The sequence below is a fragment of the Silurus aristotelis genome (genome assembly GCF_946808225.1).
Source record: "Silurus aristotelis genome assembly, chromosome: 19".
NCBI lineage: Eukaryota > Metazoa > Chordata > Actinopteri > Siluriformes > Siluridae > Silurus > Silurus aristotelis.
In genome coordinates, this window is record NC_139592.1 from 11,889,367 (window position 1) to 11,911,834 (window position 22,468).

The 22,468-nt window shown below is 34.9% G+C and overlaps 1 protein-coding gene across 6 annotated transcripts in view; it reads left to right on the forward strand.

Annotated features, from left to right (window-relative positions):
• Positions 1-2,398: 2,398 nt before the first annotated feature.
• chl1a (cell adhesion molecule L1-like a) overlaps positions 2,399-22,468 on the forward strand; it is a 36,507-nt gene continuing 16,437 nt past the window's right edge. For 2 of the 6 annotated variants that reach the window (XM_083570093.1, XM_083570097.1), the window contains exons 1-19: positions 2,399-2,558; positions 9,195-9,355; positions 11,504-11,533; positions 14,444-14,552; positions 14,903-15,093; positions 15,186-15,308; positions 16,387-16,557; positions 16,816-16,845; positions 16,951-17,053; positions 17,208-17,389; positions 17,881-18,012; positions 19,607-19,747; positions 19,965-20,076; positions 20,380-20,543; positions 20,648-20,810; positions 21,022-21,146; positions 21,589-21,690; positions 21,782-21,979; positions 22,258-22,328. In XM_083570093.1, coding sequence (XP_083426219.1) covers positions 9,274-9,355; positions 11,504-11,533; positions 14,444-14,552; positions 14,903-15,093; positions 15,186-15,308; positions 16,387-16,557; positions 16,816-16,845; positions 16,951-17,053; positions 17,208-17,389; positions 17,881-18,012; positions 19,607-19,747; positions 19,965-20,076; positions 20,380-20,543; positions 20,648-20,810; positions 21,022-21,146; positions 21,589-21,690; positions 21,782-21,979; positions 22,258-22,328 — 2,229 coding nt within the window. In that variant the 5' untranslated portion in view covers positions 2,399-2,558; positions 9,195-9,273. Of the gene's footprint in view, positions 2,559-6,096; positions 6,365-9,194; positions 9,356-11,503; positions 11,534-14,443; positions 14,553-14,902; positions 15,094-15,185; positions 15,309-16,386; positions 16,558-16,815; positions 16,846-16,950; positions 17,054-17,207; positions 17,390-17,880; positions 18,013-19,606; positions 19,748-19,964; positions 20,077-20,379; positions 20,544-20,647; positions 20,811-21,021; positions 21,147-21,588; positions 21,691-21,781; positions 21,980-22,257; positions 22,329-22,468 lie in introns of those variants that run through there. The other 4 variants (XM_083570096.1, XM_083570098.1, XM_083570094.1 and 1 more) reach the window with 3 other exon arrangements.

Below are 22,468 nucleotides of genomic sequence, written 5' to 3' on the forward strand. Positions count from 1 at the left end.
CCTCTCGCAGCCGCGGCTGCGGCAAAACCCCGTCGCGCTGGCTGAGGGGGCGTGTTTTGAGACAGCTTACGAGGCAAACAGAGGTTGAATGCTTCGTCCTCCTGTTTCCTGAGAGTGCTGGTTTCTCTCATCTTCTCTACGCGGACAGCAAAGTCACCACATTTAGCGAGCACACTGACTGCGCTGCTTATTTATACATCCTCTGATGGATGGACGCCGTCAATCTCTCGATTTTCCCAGGCAGCGCAATTTGAGAGGAGGCAGATATAGAACGCCAGTTCGGATGGAGGTGATAAGCAACCGAAGGCTCCACAGCTGGGGTCCGGCCAACCCCAGCTCCTCCATCCCTTGAATTTCTAGCTTGGAGCACCCTTTTGTGGGAAGCTTGCTCTTGAAGGGGCTAGACCAGTAACGAGACATCTCCTATATGCAAGCTGGCACGGCGGGCAGGAGCTGTCTAGCAGCGGGTTGAGCAGGCGGCAGCCTTTTCCCGTCGTAAAAGTCTCTCGCCGCTCCCTCCGCGTCCTGGACCGCGGGCCAAGCTAGTCCTAGCTTCGCCGCGGCTCGTTTGCATACCTCGTGCAGGTTACCTTCAGCCTGTGAGGTTGCATCGCCCGCGCTCTGGGGTCTCGACTGTTGGGCCAGGAAGGGACCACTGTCATCCTCATCCTCGTCCTCCATATCCAAGTCGAGGAGGTCTGAGTTCGCATCTGCGTCCTCGTCGCACGGCATCACCGGCATCGACGCGCAGTGAGCGCATGCTTGCGGGTCCGCGAGCGACATTTGAGCGTGCTTCGGGCCCATGCACGTGATGCACATCGGGTGAGGGTCCCTGCCCGAGATGGTTGCTCCACATGATGATGGACACGGGCGGGATGCAACCTCCCTGATCTTCGACTCATTCCCTTTGGTGGGGGGGATGATCGTCGACATGGCTGAGTACGGGGAATATTAGACTCGTCACAACACGTTAGTCTGCCGATGTTCGCAGGGTAGTTAGCCCTCCGAAGGCTTCGCCTTGACGCACTAAGCCTGTAATAGCCTGACACTACTACGTCCCTACCGTGTAACTTAATAACCAGCAGGTTGGAATAGGAATAGCTCGCCTCGACGCGGACGCTATTCCAATTCCGTACCACTGACCTTGCGTTCGGTGGCGGAATCCAATGACGGCCCGCATGATGAACAGTTAAGCGAAACCAGCCGAGAACTGGAAATGCTGAGAGAGCTTAGTGTAGTCCCTCACGGGAAGAAAGCGCAAATGATGTTAGGAGGCGTCGACCTGAGGGATAAAGGTGGGGCGGAGCCTGATCTCAGGTTGACCTGTCTGTCAAGACAGACGTGGTGTCATAAGAGCTTCCGTAGTTGGTCACGCCCAAAGCGATTCCCATAGTGAAACACAGAGCGAAGTTAGAAAAAGAACTACGAATTGGTAAGCAATATGCTTAATTTCTATAATGTTTGGCCAACTTTGCTTTGACATATCACAGTGCTTTATGCTATCTTGTGGATTGTAAGAGTTAAAACTTGAAAAGTGGTACCTTTATAATAAACAAATAACTTTCTGAACTTCTGCGATAAAACAGGTTTTGAGCAGTGATTTTCTTATGCTTTTAGGCCTATTGCGATTAAGCAAGACCTTAAGAGTCCTGACATACTGTGATTTTCTGAATACCACGATAGAGAAATTTAAAATGCTGTCAGGAGCAATCTACAGAAAAGCTGCAGTGGTTAAATTTAAACTCTCTCTCTCTCTCTCTCTCTCTCTCTCTCTCTCTCTCTCTCTCTCTCTCTCTCACACACACACACTCTCACCCATGTGCTATAAACTGATATGCAACTGAATATTAAACTAACTTATGTGAATAAACTTTAATGTGCTGTCAGAAATATTTACAGGGGATGGTGCAGCAGCTTACACAAACCATGATAAGTAATTTCTATATGCTCGTGTGTAATGTTTTCAATATGTATAACATATTCAAGCTCTATTTAACTAATAGTCTTCTCCACAATTAATGTGCAATTAATTTCCTAGTACATGAAAGGCTAAGTAGACATTTTTGTACCATATGAGCACTAAATAGTCTCAGAATGTCAATGTCCTAGTTTTAGAATGTTTTATTTTTATTTTTAAGCATTAAAAAGTGATTTTGAATCCATGAATTAAAAAAATCCATTATGGCATGAAACTGCTGACATCATGATAAACAATGTATATTAATTATTTAGCAATTATGAGTGTTTAGCAGGTGGTGGATTTAACTTCTTTAAATTCTGAGGAACATCAACGATGTTTACGATCCATATTGAAATTTGAGCCCAAGGCGTACACTATTTAAATATACAAGGCTTTTTTTTTCTTTCATAGCCTATCCTATGTGCAAGCCCACTGGTTTTACAGGTTCCTGTCAGTAGACTGTCAGCAATCTGTTACATGGTAGCTGCATTCAGTTCTGGGAATTTTCACGACTCTGTTCATGCTTGTCTATTTTCACTACAGGATTAAATATTAGTGAGATATTGCACAGGTGTCAGTAAAAGAGAAGCTGCTAAAGGTAAGTATTTTATGGACCTTTCTGTAATATAACCTTCCTGAAGGAATTTAAAATCTCAATTTATTTAATATTATTGCAATTTTCTACTGTGTAATGTATATGTACATTGCAATACACTATGCTCCCAGATAAAATTTTAGTCCTGCTGCAAAAAGTGACATTCATTACATAAATGTTTATTATAGATTTAAATACAGTATGAAACAAATTGTAACGTATATTTATGTAGTCATTTTAGATTTTATGTTAATTTGTGTACATTGGATGTACATAGATCTCTGCTTCTCTAAGGTGTACATTCTCTTGCATGTTATTTTTCCAAACAAACATCCGTCTGTGATGTTTGAGAACCATATATTCACTGAATTTTAGTTTTTTCTGTGCGCATGACGTTTATGAACAGTGTCATGCGTACTGAAATTCTTGTGTGTACAGTGTCTTTAGGTCAAAAGCCATTAGCATTTGTGTTGATTGTAAAAGCGTGTGTGCACATGTTGGTGTGTTTGTTTATGAAAGCGTGTCTGTGATTAATTTATTAAGGGACACACAGCTAAATTGCTGCTGCATCTTCTTCAAATATTGATCATTCCCTAGGTCTGGTTGTGTATGCACTATATGGTGTAGTATAAGTTAAAATGCATCTTAATGTTTAATGCATGTCTTCCCTATAAATGTTTATTTGATTCTTTACTGTGATTCATTAAACCTGTTTTTTCAGATGCTTTAGCTTTGGCCATTTGTTAATTACTTGAATGCATCTTACTATGATCTTAAGAATCTATTCAGCATAGACCACTGAAATGATGAGACATATGCAAGTTTCACATACCTTGTACTGTAAAAGGACTCTTTAAAGTATGGTTCAAATGTCATGCATTCATGGCAAATGAATTACATATTCATTCATAATTGATAAAACGTTACTGGTGAGGTTTCTGTTAGAAAATTAAGATTTGCGCACATTCCACTGAGAGAAATGCAGGCATAGTACTGCCACTGCCACAACTGCCCTTAATAAAATAGTATATAAGTTAATGTGAAATATATTTATGCATATGGTTCAAAGCACATACTGTATCCACAAGTTACCTCCACACAAAATGTTTCTCTAAAAACCCAAGAATTAAAGCATGAGACTGATTTTAGTCGATCTCAGTTTCTTTATGACTTATGTCAAATACCTTGTGTTGTTCAACTATTTGTTTTATTATTTATCAAACATGGCAAATGTCACAGAACCTTTTCTGACCTCTTTTCTGACATTTTCTGACATCTTCCCACCTGTCTTGAATATATTTCTATACAGTCTATACTGTTGTTATAATTTGAGAATATCTAACTCATTATGAAATTGAGCTTAATCATCCTGAATTCCACGGTCTCTTTAGACAACTGATTTCTATAACTGCTAAGCTATCAGCTTGGTTTTGTTACTAGCTCTGACGTGTTTGGTTTTTGCACTACACATTCCCATGCTAATCCTCAGTGTTTATTTGGCATGTCAGGGCATCTCTGCCACTTATTCTTCTTCAAATGCAGCTCCTATCAGTGAGAACAATCACATTTTCCGCTTGAGGAAGCTGACTCACTTCAAGACTTCTAAAGAACAGAATGGTGTCTTGAACAAAGACACCAGAAACTTTCATTCAATCATTTGTGTCAATCTTAATCCTCTATGACTCATATATATAAAGCCTAGCATCTGGGAGGGAGAACGCATCACCTCCTCATTAATTAGAAGTAATTACATAAATTGTGTTAAATGAGAACCTGTTACAAGAACACAACCATAACCTTACAGTTCTCATGTACAGGTAAACAATAGAAAATTCTCTCAGTAAAAATGTATGATGTTATAAATTATTAAAATTTGTATAGTTCTTTACTTTTAATACTTAAGTACATTCAAATTGAAGTATCTTTGTGCTTTAGAGAAATATTAAAAATATTTATACTTAGAATATTTAAGCAGTGGATTTGTACAGAATGGTGTACTTTAGCTACCATTGCTGATTTCATTTATCCTTAATTTGAATGTATAAATATACAAAATGCTTCATGATTAATAGATTATTATATTTACATAGCACACTATTCTAAAGTGAGTCCTTAATAGCCTTGTTGCTATTCATATATAGTAGAATCTCAGCTGCAAATTTTTTGTTTAAATATAACTCCAGATATATGAGAAACCTTTTATTTTAAGAGACACCCAGATTTGTATCTACACATGACAACAACAACAATGTAATATGATATACATGTATCACTGTGTTACTTGCAAGTATTTCAGGTAAAGCAAATAAAGCACAACTTTGCAAAATGTTATTATTCATAATTGGTTTTATTTCAAGGAAGCTGATAAACTGCATTTCATTGGCTCTGTACATGTACCTTACAGTTGAATCTAATCTTATATAATATAATATGATATAATGCATTGGAAACTCTTTAATAGACCTCTCCTCACTGATACCCTTAAACTGTGAATGCTCTTTACTGACCGTGGTTACAGCAATCAGATAAATCCAAAATGTTGTCAGGAAATTCCTACAGAAACAGCTGTTCTTTATTTGGGGTTAATAAAAGTTGGAACGTGATTAGTTCATGTTGAGCAATTGCATGTCCCAATTGCATGTCCCATTAAACAAGGTTGTGCAAATTTATGCAGCCAGATTATTGTACATTCTGTCCCGTTCATAAAAACTCTTTCAATTACATTTTGTTGGTATTATGCTTTTTCACATTAAATGTGGGAAAAAAGATCTGACATGCTTTTTCTTGGTATCATATTTAAGAGGGGTTACAGGGGTGGACTTTTTATGTCCATTGGATCCATTGTACTATTTTGAGTCAAATAAAAATTGGGTCACTTCCTTTATTAGCTTTAAAAATATATAATACTTTAGATATATCATACTTTAAATATAATACTTTAGAAATACTAGTTGGAAATGTGAACTGTAAGAGATTTTATAACATTTTATAACTAGTCAGCTCAGTCACATCCCATATAATATGCGATGCTGAACAGCTGTGTTGTCTCTGATTTAAATATATGAAATAAATTAAGGAAACAAAAAGATTAAATGGAAAACTAAATCCTATAAAAATCAATCAGATGCAGCACATTTTAGCAAACAATTTGCAAAAGATTAACAGTGTGCACTATTTATCACAAAGCAAAATCAAATAAGGCTTTATTAGTTATAGGCTTGTGTTGTAAGCTTTATTGAGGTTTTATGGTCTAATCCTTAAATGTCTAATTGAACTCCTGCAATTCCATCTGCTTATTAACACATTATCTCATTAACACAAAATTCCTTGTACTGCAACCATAGTAGCTGGAGTTTACTACATACAATATTCAATAAACTTGTCACTTCCTGCATCATAACTTAATGACTTTTGAATAGATCAGGGTTTGTTGGAATGTTTGTCCTTGTAGTGAGCCTTCTTGCCTAGGGAGAGGCTTTGCTTACACATGTCTACCGACTCTGATTTAGTACTTTGCTAAAGTGGCAGAGCATAACGGTGTTTGTGTTTGTGTGTGTGTGTGTGTGTGTGTGTGTGTGTGTGTGTGTGTGTGTGTGTGTGTGTGTGTGTGTGTGTGTGTGTGTGTGTGTGTGCGTGTGTGTGTGTGAAAGATAGGGAGAGACGGATAGAGAATGTGTGGCTTAGTGCACCATGATGAGAGCTTAAACATGTACTTAGTACAGTAGTAGCTATTTACTTCCTGTGTTTTGCCATAAGTGTAAATTATTGAGCTGATTTGTAAAGGATACTACAGATTGGGACTTGTTTGAGTAAGTAAAAATAGTTTTATTTGTTTGTTTCAGTGCAAGAGTTTTAAATATCTAGGATAAGACTGGGATCTTGATTGGCACATTTCCTTTTGGTTAAATCCAATTAAAATGTCAGCAATCATAAAGCAATCATAAAGTATCTGTTGGAAGTAACATAAGTTTAGCAGTGATTGCTTGTTTATTTTATTTTAATTTGATTTTGATTTAACTACTTTCATTATTGTTGTTCTTTCATGCGTTTATATATAATCCCTTTGATAACTGATAGAAAGAAATCCACTTTGCTGCATTTGTATCTACAATAGTTACACTCGCAACTATAAATATGATGAAAAGATTTTGTTGGTTCTTTTCTCTTTGCATTGCTTCATCCTTAGATATGACTTCTCTACTACATATGCATTGGAGTTAAAGGTCCTTTAAGGATGAATTACATAATAATGAATTCCTGAACATGCTGCTAAATTAATATTTTTTGCACCACCATTCACCACTAAGGGCTGGCAATGTTAAAAAAAGCTAAATATGCAAGTGCAAGTTGTTTTTTATTTAATAAATAAAGCACAAAAAAAAAAGTTTCTTATTAATTCTGTAGCTTGCTGCAGCAATTCAATGTAGAGCTCTTGGTATTAACAGAAGCTTTTTAAAGTTATATATGGCAAGATATAACATAAAAGCATTATGATTATGTTTCGATTTTGCAAGGTAAAGGTGTCTTGATTGTGAAATCACTTTGCATATTGCCATTTCAGCAGTTCCCACTGTGTTATTGTTGGTGCATGTACCAGGGTAATTAATAAAAAAATGTTTTGGGGTTTGCTATATTTATATCTGCTATTGGATAGCCTTTTTGTAAAAGTGTGATAGAAAAATCTTTTGGCTATAATGTGGGACCAAACCTCCGAGAAACTACAATTTGTGTCTAACTTGAAGGATGGCAAAGCTGAACCCTGCATTTCTGCAGTTACACTGTGAAACCTCTAAAGATGTCAGTTTTCTTGTGGTGAAGTTGTTATTGTACATAGTTAGTACATAGTTACTTTGTACAATTGGTGTTTAATTCTTTGAAGCACCTTTTGATACATTTTGAAGCAATTGCACTAAATGTCACACAATTTCATTAATATCCCCAACTAGCAATAATAGCACATCTTTTTTCTTAATTTATTACTTTTAATGTTGGTGTTATTTGACATGACTGGTGGGAGTTGTCTTTTATTTCTTCTTGCACGCGATATTGAGTTATGTTTGGAATGAGCCTTTGGCATGTTTACTGCATTTGGGATTGTTCAGTAGGATCAATACAACCATTGACAGTCAACACTGAACTTAATTTACTTACTTTTATTCATACTGCACAATATATATAATTCTGTATTAAGTGATCACCTATAGCTCAGTACACTATTACATTTGTAACAACAAAGGTGTTAATGATGACGCCACATTGACAGGCTAGAAATACATGAGATTACTATGGATTGTACCACTTACAATGCACAAAGATAGCTTTGAATGCCAACTGTTTTTTTTACAAGAGTCAAACTATAATTGCTATTCATAGGCTTCAACAGTAAACAGTTTGTGAGTTTCAATAACATAGACTTACAATAAATCTATACTGAATTTCTTGGTTACATAGTTGCACTTGAACAAATGGTACCCAGTTTTGGGATGGATTTCTTTAAAATCACACTATATGTTGTCACTCAGATCTGCTTCTTCTCAAGGTTTCTTCCTTTCAACATCTCAGGAAGTGTTTCTGTGCCAACAATAGCACTGTCTTGCTCATTAGGAATAAACTTAGAAAGATAAACATATAGGGGTACATTTATTATTTATTTATATATGTATTATTTAGTATGCACTCAGACTGCACTCTATTCACACTATTTATTAATGCTAGCTTACTTTGTGACAATGTCCATAAAACAAAACAGAAAATAATAAATTGAACTGAATTGTTTGCACTGGGTTTGACAGGTTAAATATTGTCTGCTTACTTCTCTACTGTTTTGGTAACGCTTGATAACATTGTTCAACAACTCATGGGTAGCAGGAACTAAGGAGGAACTAATAAGTAGTTATTTATTAAGACATTTTATTTATATTAACTAATACGAACTACTAGTTAGTTACTCAGTAATTAATTAAACAACCCAAAAAATCTTTTTGCCTAAATTTGTATCTATATAGTTTTAAAGTGACTTTTGAAAGTCAGCAAGACAGAGCATGTGTGTGAATGAGAGAGAGAGCAGTGGAGTGGTGTGGTTGCAGGGAGGTGGTGAAGAAGGAGGAGTTTATGTATCTTGGGTCAACAGTGCAAAGTAATGGAGAGTGTGTTAGAGAAGTGAAGAAAAGAGTGTGAAATATTTTTTATATTTCTATATATTGAGGTTTTTCGAATATGTTCAGCTATATAAAGGTAGTATTAAGGTATTAGGTTACAGCATGTTGAAGGCTTTGCATTTTTAAAATTATTGCTGTGTGGTCAGTTATTCATTATTTATTAGTTTGTTATTTAATTGTTTATTATTTATATGGCTAAAAAAATCAATAATTAGCTAAGCATTTTACATACTCGTATTAGCATAATTATTTAGCAGTTACTAGAACAAGAACTGGTATTTATTTATAGTTTAGAAATAAGATGAAAAGCTACTTTCCTTTTTGTCTAGTTCCTGCCTATTCCTGCATAGTTACCTATCTGTTGTTGCCCTGTGTTTTCAGTGTACGGTATTTGATTTTAATAGAATTATAACATCTATGTAAAAAAAAAAAAAAGGCTAATATTTACTCTCTATACATCTTTCAATTTCTCACCTTACAGTTCTCATTTCTCCAAAACGTCTGTGAAGAGTGTTCACTGAGAATTTGGTGTGAATAATTGCCCATATCAAACTGATGGGATGAGAAGACTAAGGAGCTTTGATGCTGGGATCCTGTTCACCGTCTTTTCTATTGCCTTTAGCCTAGAAGTACCTTCTCAGGGTAAGTAGTCTGGTCACGCATGTCTACGTGGTTGCTTTGCTTGGTTTACAATATTTTTACTGCAGCATATGTTGAACTGAACTCATGCATTTAAAATTTTTTAATTTCGATGGTGTTTTATTTAAAGTGGTAGCTCAGTGTTTAACTCACAAGACTTCTGCTAAGAAGATCATCAGTTAAAATCCCAGTGCCACTAAGCTGCCACTGCTGTGCCCTTGAACCAGGCCCTTAACTGTCAACTGTTCAGTGGTATTAATATGATGAATGCAAGTGTGTATAAAAAACTGTGAATTGACATGCAATTTTTTGTTACTACTGTACACGTAAGTAGGTTTTAAAACTACAGTACATATTATGAAAATACACATACAAATTCACGGTTATAACAGAAATACATTTTCAATTTACAATATAATTCAATATTTCTGTTGAAGGCTCCTAACACAAACTGTCTATTTATGAGAAAGAAAGCTCAACAAAAGAATTGCTGTTCAAATAATTTCATTTACCCTGTTACACATCTGAGAGATGTGATCATCTGTTAATGTGCAAACCAGTCCATAAAACAAAAAAGTTCTTCACATGAAATTCTATCTGTTGCACCTTCTATATTTATCATGCTTTTACTTTAATGCTCTGGGGTCAGATTTAGCACTTTACCAAAAAAAATCATTCTCCAGTGCATTTTATGAACAAATCATTAGGTAATAAATAAACGTCCCTCGCTTTAAGAAAATATGTAGTATAGTCAATATCATTGATAATTTAGTGCGTCTTTGTAAATGTTTAAACTTACAATACTTGGCCCAAAATATTTAAATATTAAGCTTAACAGCAACAAAATATAGAAAGTAACATAGTAAGGAATAGCTTTTCCTTTTGATTTTTAAGTAAACAAAATGTTTTTTTCTTTTCCTTGCAGCTATTCACCATGGTCTTTCCTAAACAAAATAAAATAGATATTTCGAATAACATTGTGACTAATTTCCGAAGTATTTCAAGTTCTTCAATACTAAAACCATCAGGGCTCCATATAGACTAGCTATGACAGCATGAATGAGAGCACTAGAAGGGTAACACAAACATGAGGTTGCCTTAGGACATAAAGCAGTTTGTCATTCCATTGTCAAAAAACCTGAATGAACATGTGAGAGGTTGGATAGGTCCGGTGGTGATTGAATCCAAACATCCCAGTTTTACAAAACCAATATTTTAAAAATTTCTATAAACCCTCATGATTTTTGCCTTTACCTAAAGGTATGATAACAATAGGCTAAATAAATAGGTTTTAACTCGAACTTAGCCTCGTATTAAGTCTTTGATACTCACTGGAAGTTTGTTGCATAAGCAGGGTTTTGGAACAGATAGCTCTGCCACTCCTGTAACCTTAATTATTTGAGGTTCCAACAAAAAGCCTGCACTTTTTGAACCAGGTGTGGTAGATCATAAAAAAAAAAATAAATAAATAAAAAAAAAAGTACTATGGTGTATGGTGTACCACTCACTACTCGAGCGTGAATGGCTATTACAAAGAAAAGCATTCTTTAATTATTAAAATAATTATTATTTAATAGTGTGCATCTTTAAATAACTTCTATTTGATCTTCTTTAATCTAGAAATATCTCGTTATTCGATAGAATATTTTAAATGAGTAAAATTAGCCTCTGACCACACAAACAGACAAACATAAAAGTAATTAAATAAACAATAGCATGCCAACAGAATATTTCCTTACAGGAATTCTTGTTTATTGCCCTTGTGTATTAGTTGTGTGGAAAAAAAATTAAAATAAACTGGACTTAAATAAGCTAGCTCAAAAACAGACAACAGGTGATCGACAAACAAGATGAACCAAGCTTATGCAAATATAGGACAACATCAGAAAAACAATGAAAACAGACTTGGCAACAGGTCATGTTGACTGAATGCTTTGCAAGCCATGAATAACTGAAACAGTCTTTTAAAGTGTGGCTGTGAGTGTTTTTGTGTAATTGAAAACAGGTCTGTTGTTAAACCAGTTACTTTAAACATAGTACAGTGTCTGAGTTCTGGGTGGTAGAATACAATGAGGCCATGTTTGTAGGCCTCAGTGTATGTTGGCCATTGAGTTTCTTCATTTTGACACAAATGTTATATTTCCGTGTTAGGCTTTTACCACTGGCTTGCCAAATCTCATGGTGAGTTTACAAATTTAGTTTATGAATGAATGACTCTGAATGCTTATTATGTTATTTTAAAGAAGTAAATTCATGCTAGAATCCTGCTTCATTATAGCAGCAATAAACAGTCATTCACTCAACAACCTCAACTTTTATTTAACTGAGAAATAATTGCAAACTCTGTTGTCCTCAAGATATGAGACACTTGAGACTCCTTCTAGAGATGTTACTTAAGCAATATATAAAATGTTTGTTTTGCGATTTTTAAATCTACAGTGAGGAAAATAAGTATTTGAACACCCTGCTATTTTGCAAGTTCTCCCACTAAGAAATCATGAAGGGGTCTGAAATTGTCATCGTAGGTGCATGTCCACTGTGAGAGACATAATCTAAAAAAAAAAAAATCCAGAAATCACAATGTATGATTTGTAAACTATTTATTTGTATGATACAGCTGCAAATAAGTATTTGAACACCTGAGAAAGTCAATGTTAATATTTGGTACAGTAGCCTTTGTTTGCAATTACAGAGGTCAAACGTTTCCTGTAGGTTTTCACCAGATTTGCACACACTGCAGGAGGGATTTTGGCCCACTCCTCCACACAGATCTTCTCTAGATCAGTCAGGTTTCTGGCCTGTCGCTGAGAAACACGGAGTTTGAGCTCCCTCCAAAGATTCTCTATTGGGTTTAGGTCTGGAGACTGGCTAGGCCATGCCAGAACCTTAAAATGCTTCTTATAGAGCCACTCCTTGGTTATCCTGGCTGTGTGCTTCGGGTCATTGTCATGTTGGAAGACCCAGCCTCGAACCATCTTCAATGCTCTAACTGAGGGAAGGAGGTTGTTCCCCAAAATCTCGCAATACATGGCCCCGGTCATCCTCTCCTTAATACAGTGCAGTCGCCCTGTCCCATGTGCAGAAAAACACCCCCAAAGCATGATGCTACCACCCCCATGCTTCACAGTGGGATGGTGTTCTTGGGATGGTACTCAACATTCTTCTTCCTCCAAACACGTTTAGTAGAATTATGACCCAAAAGTTCTATTTTGGTCTCATCTGACCACATGACTTTCTCCCATGACTCCTCTGGATCATCCAAATGGTCATTGGCAAACTTAAGACGTGCCTGGACATGTGCTGGTTTAAGCAGGGGAACCTTCTGTGCCATGCATGATTTCAAACCATGACGTCTTAGTGTATTACCAACAGTAACCTTGGAAACGGTGGTCCCAGCTCTTTTCAGGTTCAGGCTCCTCCCGTGTAGTTCTGGGCTGATTTCTCACCTTCCCTAGGATCATTGAGACCCCATGAGGTGAGATCTTGCATGGAGCCCCAGTCCGAGGGAGATTGACAGGCATGTTTAGCTTCTTCTATTTTCTAATGATTGCTCCAACAGTGGACCTTTTTTCACCAAGCTGCTTGGCAATTTCCCCATAGCCCTTTCCAGCCTTGTGGAGGTGTACAATTTTGTCTCTAGTGTCTTTGGACAGCTCTTTGGTCTTAGCCATGTTAGTAGTTGGATTCTTACTGATTGTATGGGGTGGACAGGTGTCTTTATGCAGCTAATGACCTCAAACAGGTGCATCTAATTTAGGATAATAAATGTAGTGGAGGTGGACATTTTAAAGGCAGACTAACAGGTCTTTGAGGGTCAGAAATCTAGCTGATCGACAGGTGTTCAAATACTTATTTGCAGCTGTATCATACAAATAAATAGTTTAAAAATCATATATTTCGATTTATGGATTTTTTTTTTAGATTATGTCTCTCACAGTGGACATGCACCTACGATGACAATTTCAGACCCCTCCATGATTTCTGAGTGGGAGAACTTGCAAATGGCAGGGTGTTCAAATACTTATTTTCCCCACTGTATTTTGCATTTGGTATAAATCAAAGATTGCATGGCATACACATAGCGACGAAAGCTGTTGCTATAGTAATGCATTTTACTATAGTACATGACCTAGTATTATAGTACATTGATTAGTACATTCGTTTAATTTATGTTACAGCTCGACCTACTGTCAGATTTGTTTCTTGTTAAACCTTAAATTACTTAAAGCAGTCAAGTGAAGTTTGCATTTGTATATAGTTTTATTTTTATATATAACTGGGATACGTGTATACGTCCTTCTCAAATTCTGAAGATTCTTTGGTCACCTTGGTGATTCTGCAGGTATATAAAGGATAATGGCTACATTTTAAATGGGTTATAAATGTTCTATGGCTTGTATAACAAAAAATTTCTGGTTTCGTTTGCTACTGTGCAAGTAAATTTTTCCATACCTGCTAGAGCAAAGCTTTATATACAGTATCTAGAAGTATCAATATAAAGGCTGTTAGGCCACAGGTCTGTACAAAGAAAACCTTTTTTCAAATGAAGGGAAGTGGTTACATAATACAGCTACCATCATTATGCGCTGCTCCATGATTTTTAAGCAGTGGTCTGTTTCCAATCATACACATCAGTAATATTCATATGAGAAAAACAGTTAATGTGTATTTACATAATATGTACAATATTTCCTATAGATGTCTGGAGTAGTTACATTATATGATCTACATGTGATCTATAGTTTGTATATTGACTGACAGTATTGGAGATAAAGTACAAAATGGGACCAAAGTATTTCAATGACAGGTGTTCGTTATGCGATTATTTTATGCTTCATATACATATACAATGATTCTACTTACTATCGCTTCTCGTTTCAACACATTTCTCAGTAGTGCAGTGTACTACTGATGTGACAAACCTAAGAACACGTATACTGTACAATATATAGGTTATTTAGTTTAATCAGTTCAACAATATCTTCTACTTATTTGGATAGGTAATAGACATTATCTACTACCTATGACTGCAAATTTAAATATATATTTTTTCTGCATCTTCAATCAATTGTAATATTTATTTTTTCACAGTGGAGCATCCACCAACAATCACATCTCACTCCGAAAGATCAGTTGTGGCTGTTGCATTTGAAGATAATTTTACCTTGACATGTGAAGCTACAGGAAATCCCAAACCAGTGTGAGTTAAACTGACATGTCATTGACAGATAGTGTAGATTGTCATTTATTTGTTTATTTATTAAAATAACTAAAATGATCTGGGTGTTAAAAGAAAAATTGTATTTAAAAATTTATCAAAATTAAACAGACGTTCTTATAAAGTTTACAAAGGGAGATATACATATAGATAGATAGATAGATAGATAGATAGATAGATAGATAGATAGATAGATAGATAGATAGATAGATAGATAGATAGATAGATAGATAGATAGATAGATAGATAGATAGATAGATAGATAGATAGATAGATAGATAGATAAATGAATATGGTAATCTAATTTTTGTACTGTATTTTGGATTTAACAGGATTTACTGGACTAAAAATAATCTGTACTTTAACCCACATAATGATGTAAGACTCAAGACCTTTGAAAACAGTGGAAGTTTTGTTATTCCAAACAACAAATACCTTGGAGAATATCAGGGTAAATATAGATGCTATGCATCCAATAAACTGGGAGTAGCAATGTCAGAGGAAACCCACTTCATGGTACCAAGTAAGATATTTTCCAGAAATATCAATTATTTTAAAATATATTTAAAGGAGACTTGAAGGCATTTTATTTATTTTTTTTAATTTTTTGCAAAGCTTTACCAAAGTTTCCAAAAGAAATCACAGAGCCAGCAGTGGTTAAAGTGGGAGACTCAGTGGTCCTGGAATGTAACCCACCCAACGGCATTCCACCTCGTCAGCTCTACTGGATGACTATTGGTAAGTAATTCTTAAACTGATGAGCTCCAGTTCTGATGATAATGATTTGAGTGTTTTTATCTTGTAAGAGCACACAATTTGACATTGCACATACGTACTGTATTCTCTATTACAGCACAATAATATAGCATAAGTTTTATTATCAGGATGTGGTCTCAAAAAATAGATAGGCAAAAACTTTATTTACATATATTCTGTACAGTAGACAAATTCAGTACATTCACATATATTCTTTATGCATACGGTTGAAAACATCATTGCAAAAATATTCTTTGTATTAAATCTACAGTTTTTTCTAAGAAAAAGAAAATTGTATTCTCTGAAAATATAATTTATGTGCCAAAATGAATGACAAGCTAATGACTGCTATATGCTGTACAAACAAACAACTAAACTATTCTCAACTATTGTTTATTCGGTCTCAGTTCCCAGTAACTTTGCTGTTTCTTTGAACCATGACTTGTTTCCTTTTTAAATATAAATATGAAGTGTGCACATATAAAATCACTAGTTATCTAGTTGCATGGCACAATACTAAACTTAAAAAATAAAAAAAGGCAGATGGTTGTTGATTCACACAAACCATAACATGGAGATATGCTTTTTAAACATCTAAGTGTCTCCAGCCTTACTAAAGATGTGACAGCACAGCAGAAAAATTGAGGCTTGTTGTCAGGGGATTGAGAGTTCACATCCTGATGATGCAATGCCTATTGATGGATGGCAGCCAATGGAGCAAATTACTCCATCATAGGAACACAGGAAGGCTGTTTTGTGTTTCCTTTGAGACATGTCAAATCTTTTCAATCTTCTGCTCATGCAGTGCTTTGAGGTGGTCCACCACTTTCCGCATGAATGGGCTAGAAACAGCCCATGATTGGCTAGTATCCCTGTAGGTTGATTGTGAAACGAGTGAATACCACACCTGGCACCTGGAAAGCATGGTCAGATTTGCTATCTTGAACTACCAGCCACAAATGGCTGTGGGATGTTTGGCAACTTTTGATGAAGGCTAATTTTTTATGTTATAACATCAGCTGTTGTTTTTACATAACTGGCATCTTGTTAATGTTTGCAGATCTTCAACACATTGACCAAGATGAGCGAGTGTCCATGGGCTTGAATGGGAACCTGTACTTTTCAAACGTGCAAGAAAAAGACAGTCGTAGCAACTACTGCTGTTTTGCTAGCTTCCCAAAAATTCGCACCATCGTCCAGAAAACTGCCTTGGCTATTGAGGTCATATCTTGTATGTCACATTCTTTACATGCTGACTGAAATGTGCAGTGCTAGATATCTAAGATCACAATCCAGAACTGTTACATAAATGTATTTGATTTTATAGCAATAAATAAATTTTGCAGTAGATTATTTGAATGTAAAGCAATATATTTTCCAGGAAACAAATTTTGATAGTGGATTCAGACATGTGGCCCGTACTGATGATTATTATCTTTTTGTTAGTCTGCTATTCCATAAGCAAATACTATTCCCCTTTCTCTTCTAGCAAACTCAACTGGTGAAACAGATGTCACAGGTCAATTAGCATTCTTTTTCTCCCTAGTTATTGTTTGTTATAGATTATCATGATTATTATGGTTTACATTTCAGTTACAGTATCTTTTGGAATTTACATTCTCAGTTTTAGACAGAAAACCAAATCTTCTGGTGCCCTCTGGTGATCTAACCCATACATATCTGGTGCAAGGACAGGATCTCGAGATTGAGTGTATTGCAGATGGATTGTAAGTTTGTATACTTTTTAAAAAATATAAAGTATATTTATCACAAAATTTATAGTGTTTTCATTAATTTAATTAGTTTTTTCTATAATACACCGAAATGTGAAAGCTGCGTGTTGTTGAATTGCATCATTTTAATATATACTCTTTCTGTTAGACCCACACCAATAATAGAATGGACCAAGATTGAAGGGAAGTTGCCAAAACGCAGCAACATCAGGAACCATGGAAAATGGTTGACTGTACCAAAAGTCACAGAGGAAGACAATGGGAAATACATGTGCAAGGCAAAGAATTCTGCTGGTCAAGCGACTCATGTCTTCGATATTACAGTAGAAGGTTTTAAATTATTATTTAGTTTATTGATCATATAGTTTACAATAATTACTCATGTGTTTTGATTATGAACAAGATTTTTTTTTTATTAATAAAAAGAATACGCTTTTATATATATTTGCTTTTAAAGATTAGAATGGTCTGCCTGTTTTCCAATTTCTCATTATTTCGAAAAGCAATACACTAGTTCCTCCAGTATGAAACTGTCCAAATATTGATTAAGAGAGTTTACTGTAGTATAACTCATACATACATGTTTAGTACATCGTTTTTGTTTAACCTAAACATTTTAACAATTCTGGCATCTTACCGCTTACCTTTGTACCATTTCAGGTTAAATTCAGGTTCAGAACTGCTTAGATTTTAATTAAAACTGAAAGAAATGGAAATGTGTTAAAACTGTTAGATACAATTTTTACTCAATCCTAATGTTTTAAAGCAAGCTTGAAAGTTATAGTCTGAACATTTTCATAATCATATACAATTTTTTTTAGAGCCACCACACTGGGTGCAAGAGCCAAAAAGCCAAATTGTGCCAATAAAATCAGAGGTACACATAAAATGTTATGCTTCAGGAAAGCCACAACCCACAATCACCTGGATGAGGAATGGTGAACCACTCCAAGGTAAGTTCTTCAAGTTAACCTCACACATTAAAAAAGAAAAAAAAAAATACATAGGCAGAATGACTCACCCTCACACTTACAATACTGACTATAAAATAAATGTGTTCTACAAATTACACTATAAAATGTATAAAAATATATTTAAAATAATCTATAATTAATCAAATCAACTGCACTTGAATCATAATGTACCTATTTAGTTTTTTATGCAAAACTGAAAGTACATATTTTGGTTCTAACCATAATTGTTGTGTTATTATTGTATGTTATTGTATGCTCCTGACTTCTACTGAATCACTTTTAATATTGAGAGAGTGTATAATCTCTAGTTCCCTAGTAAAAACATTGAAATTAGGGAATTCAACATAAATAATTCATTTTCAAGCATCCAGTTGACAACCTGCCATGATTTTCTTTCTTCCACTTAGTTCCTGTGCACACCTGTTTTATTATATATTTTTATATAATATATATATAACTTATATATTTTTACATTGCCCCTTTGGCTGCATAGTTTATTTTACTTTGCTTGAATCTATAGCATTATTATATCATGTTCTTGTTTTGCTCCCAGTTACTGTCCTGCTAGTTTTATTATTGTGTCTAAGTTTGGTGTGTTTGTCTTTGTCTGTACTTGTCTGTACTTGCATTTGTTCTCCAATAGAATGACAGTGTATTGCAGTGGTCTCTCTCATGATAGCATACCTAAAGAAGCAGAATCCTGGAGCCTAGTTTCAAAATCCTTTAAATAAATTTAATCACAAAACACCACAAAATAAACATGGGTGGGGTCCAATTAGTCCTTATTGTCCCTTCAATGAGGATTATTAAAATCACTTGTCATTCCTCATATCTGTACATCAAGGATGGCTTTATTGAAAGCAATAAGATGCCTGTGATATGTCTCAATTACTTGCAATTTTAAGATTGAATTTAAACTTAAACAACTTAAAATTAAGTTTTCTTGTGATATTGATTTTTGAGTGATATTCAGTGATCATATTGTGCCACTGCCTGACACTATGATCTAATCTCATTATGTCAAGCTGATAAATACAACACCAATTCCAAAAAAGTTGGGATGCCAGACCTGATGTTATGTATCATATTTTTCCTTTCAAGATGTGCCAAGAGAAGATGGTCCCTCTCCTCTTTAGTCTGAAGGACATGGCATTCATAGTTCTCAAAAAGAATTAAAACAGTTAGGCCCAGAGAAGACAGTGTTTCTGGATCATGTTCACATATAGCTTATTATTCTGATATTGTTGCACAATTTGTCCGCAATCATATTTATAAGATTTGCAAATCAGTGAATTCTGGTTTTATTTACATTTTACACAGTATCCAAACTTCTTCAGAGTTGGGGGTGTATGTTTATGTCAGTTTAAATGTATTAAAACTATAGAAAGGCATTTGGCACTTTAGCACTTTTATACTACATCAACTGCTTTATATTAATAAATGCAAGGCCCTGATATGTGTTGAGATATATATAGCTACAAAGAATTATTGAATATTAAGATGTATTAACTTTGTTTATGAATTCTAATTAATTGTTTAGAACTGACCACAACAATCGTTTTTAATATTTCAGCTGCCCCTTCATCCAATGTCAGAGTGCTACATGACACATTAATCCTTTATGAAGCACAACAACAAGATAGTGCTGTGTATCAGTGTGAGGCTTCCAACAAACATGGCACTTTACTGAGCAATGCCAACATCATGGTCATGAGTAAGTTATATGAATTTACACTAAGTATTCTTAGTATAACACATCCCATTTTCAAGACTCTGCAGGTTCCAAGACTCTACCATCTATCCAACTTTATATATATATATATATATTACACACACAGTACAGTTATTTTATATTTAGTAAGATAGAAATATTTTCACAATAGGATTTTATTGTTTTAACTGTTTTGGCCCCAACTCTGCTTTATTCTTAGATATTCCACCAATGATCCTGACACAGAGCTCTGAAAAGTACAGTGCTGTGTGTGGGAAGAGTGTCATCATGGACTGCAAAGTGTTTAGTTCTCCACCTTCTGATATCCAATGGTTGGTTCCCTGCTATTCTGTATATGCTTGTTCATTTGTCTTCTCATGTAGCTACTTTTTTCAAGTTATAAATGGTTTGGTAGATGATTGCCCAAAAAGATAAGTTACTACAGAGGGGACTCACAATTTATTCGAACGTTCTTCATATCAGCTTCTTCACTAACAGAAGTATACATTAACTATTGAAAGTCCAGCTTGCTCTCATTATTAAAAGATTAAAAGGAGAGAACCATGCAGATACAGATCAAGCACTTTAGTTAAATATTGTGTCATGAACAGTTTTATGAATTTTTAATTTTGTAGGCAAAAAGAAGGCCTTGAAGTGGTGTTAGGAGAGCGATTCTTTCTCCTTAAAAATGGCTCCCTCCAGATTAAGACAACTAAGTTTGAAGACACAGGAAAATATGATTGTGTTGCTGAAAACTCAATGGGCACATCCAGGAATTATGCAAACCTTTATGTAAAAGGTAAATGATCTAAACTGGATTGACTGCTATTCTTACTCATTTTTATAGCATACATTATTGAATGTGTGTGAAATACTGTATATAATTTGTTTTTTTTTACATAGATCCAACCAAAATCGTGATCCCTCCTCAAGATATGAACATCAAGAGAGGAAGCATGGCAACGCTTCAGTGCAAGGCGCAGTATGATCAATCATTCACTGATGAGCTGAAAATTGTCTGGCAGAAGGATGGGAAAGAAATAGATTCCAACAATGAAGATTCAAGGTGGGTAGCATAACTATAGATGATATATTATGTACTTTAGATTATATGTTTGTTTGTTTAAATAAAAATAAAGATAAAATTGCTTTAATGTACAGTTTGTTGGTCAGCAAAATGTCATGACAAATCTTGAAGAATATTGAGCCGGTATGATGTCTTCAGTCATACTGTTTCTGTTGATAGTACTAAAGAATGTTTTTTACAATATCTGCAGATACTCAACTGATGAGGGAATATTGCACATCAAGAATGTGAGCCACACAGACAAAGGCCTTTACACATGTATTGTTAGAACATCTCTTGACCAAGATACAGCAACTGCATATATAACTGTGCTAGGTATGATATTTAATATATATGATCAGCATTTTTATATACTGCAGCTCTCTCTCTCTCTCTCTCTCTCTCTCTCTCACTCTCTCTCTCTCTCTCTCTCTCTCTCTCTCTCTCTCTCTCTCTCTCTCTCATATATATATATATATATATATATATATATATATATATATATATATATATATATATATATATATGTGTGTGTGTGTATATATATATATATATATATATATATATATATATATATATATTTATTTGAAAGTATAATGGTTAATAGTCAATATAAAATATATAGCAATGTCCTTAACAATTAAGTTATGAACTAGGAATATTTCCATTAAATACACTATGACTTCAGTTTTTATATGCTGTGATGCTATTGTATTAGAGAATTCAAACTGTTGGTTAAGTTTACAATGATATTACATTTTTGTATGTCTCACTTTAGATGTACCTGACCCTCCAGTAGACTTAATATTATCAGATCTGAGAGATCGCAGTGTGATGCTTCATTGGATGCCTACCAAGGACCACAACAGCCCTATTACAGGTAATGTATACTTTCGCTGGTTACACTATATGCAAATTTGCTAAAGATACAATTTTTTGTATGCAGTTAAACTATAGTGATTTTTGTTCAGAGTTCATCATTGAATTTGAGGAGAACCAATGGGAACCAGGCAACTGGAGGCCACTGCTGCGAGTATCTAGCCAACAGAATTCTGCTCCACTATCATTATATGGACACATTAACTATCAATTTAGAGTTAGTGCTGTTAATGCCATTGGCAAAGGTCATCCCAGCAAACCATCAGAGAGATATAAAACTCCTCCTGCTGGTAAGAACGTACCATTCTGTTTCCATCTGAGTCTTGATTTTAATGTTTCTGTATTTTCTGAAATGCCATCGTAATTATTTAACATGAACCTTGCCAGTTTAACCTTTGTATATTTATTAATAGAATCTTTAAACATTAAGGTAGCTGTGACCAAAGACTATGGCTGCATTAGAGTTGTTTAAACACTCCAAGTGAAAAGAATATATGTACATTATAGATAGTAATTACATTTCATAATTAGTTGTTACATCTTAATAATACAGGCTCCTCTTTAACAGCCCCAGACAGGAATCCAGAAAACATAAAGATTGAGGGTCATTCACCTCATCAGATGGATATTACTTGGGAGGTAACAAACTATCATTGCCATTGATTGATATATTTTCAGTTGGCAAAACTAGTATTAGGCAAAAGTATTTGACAGACTCATCATGACCTTTGTATTTGTTTCCGACCTGACCATTTGTGATTTTCCTGTTAATTTTTTTT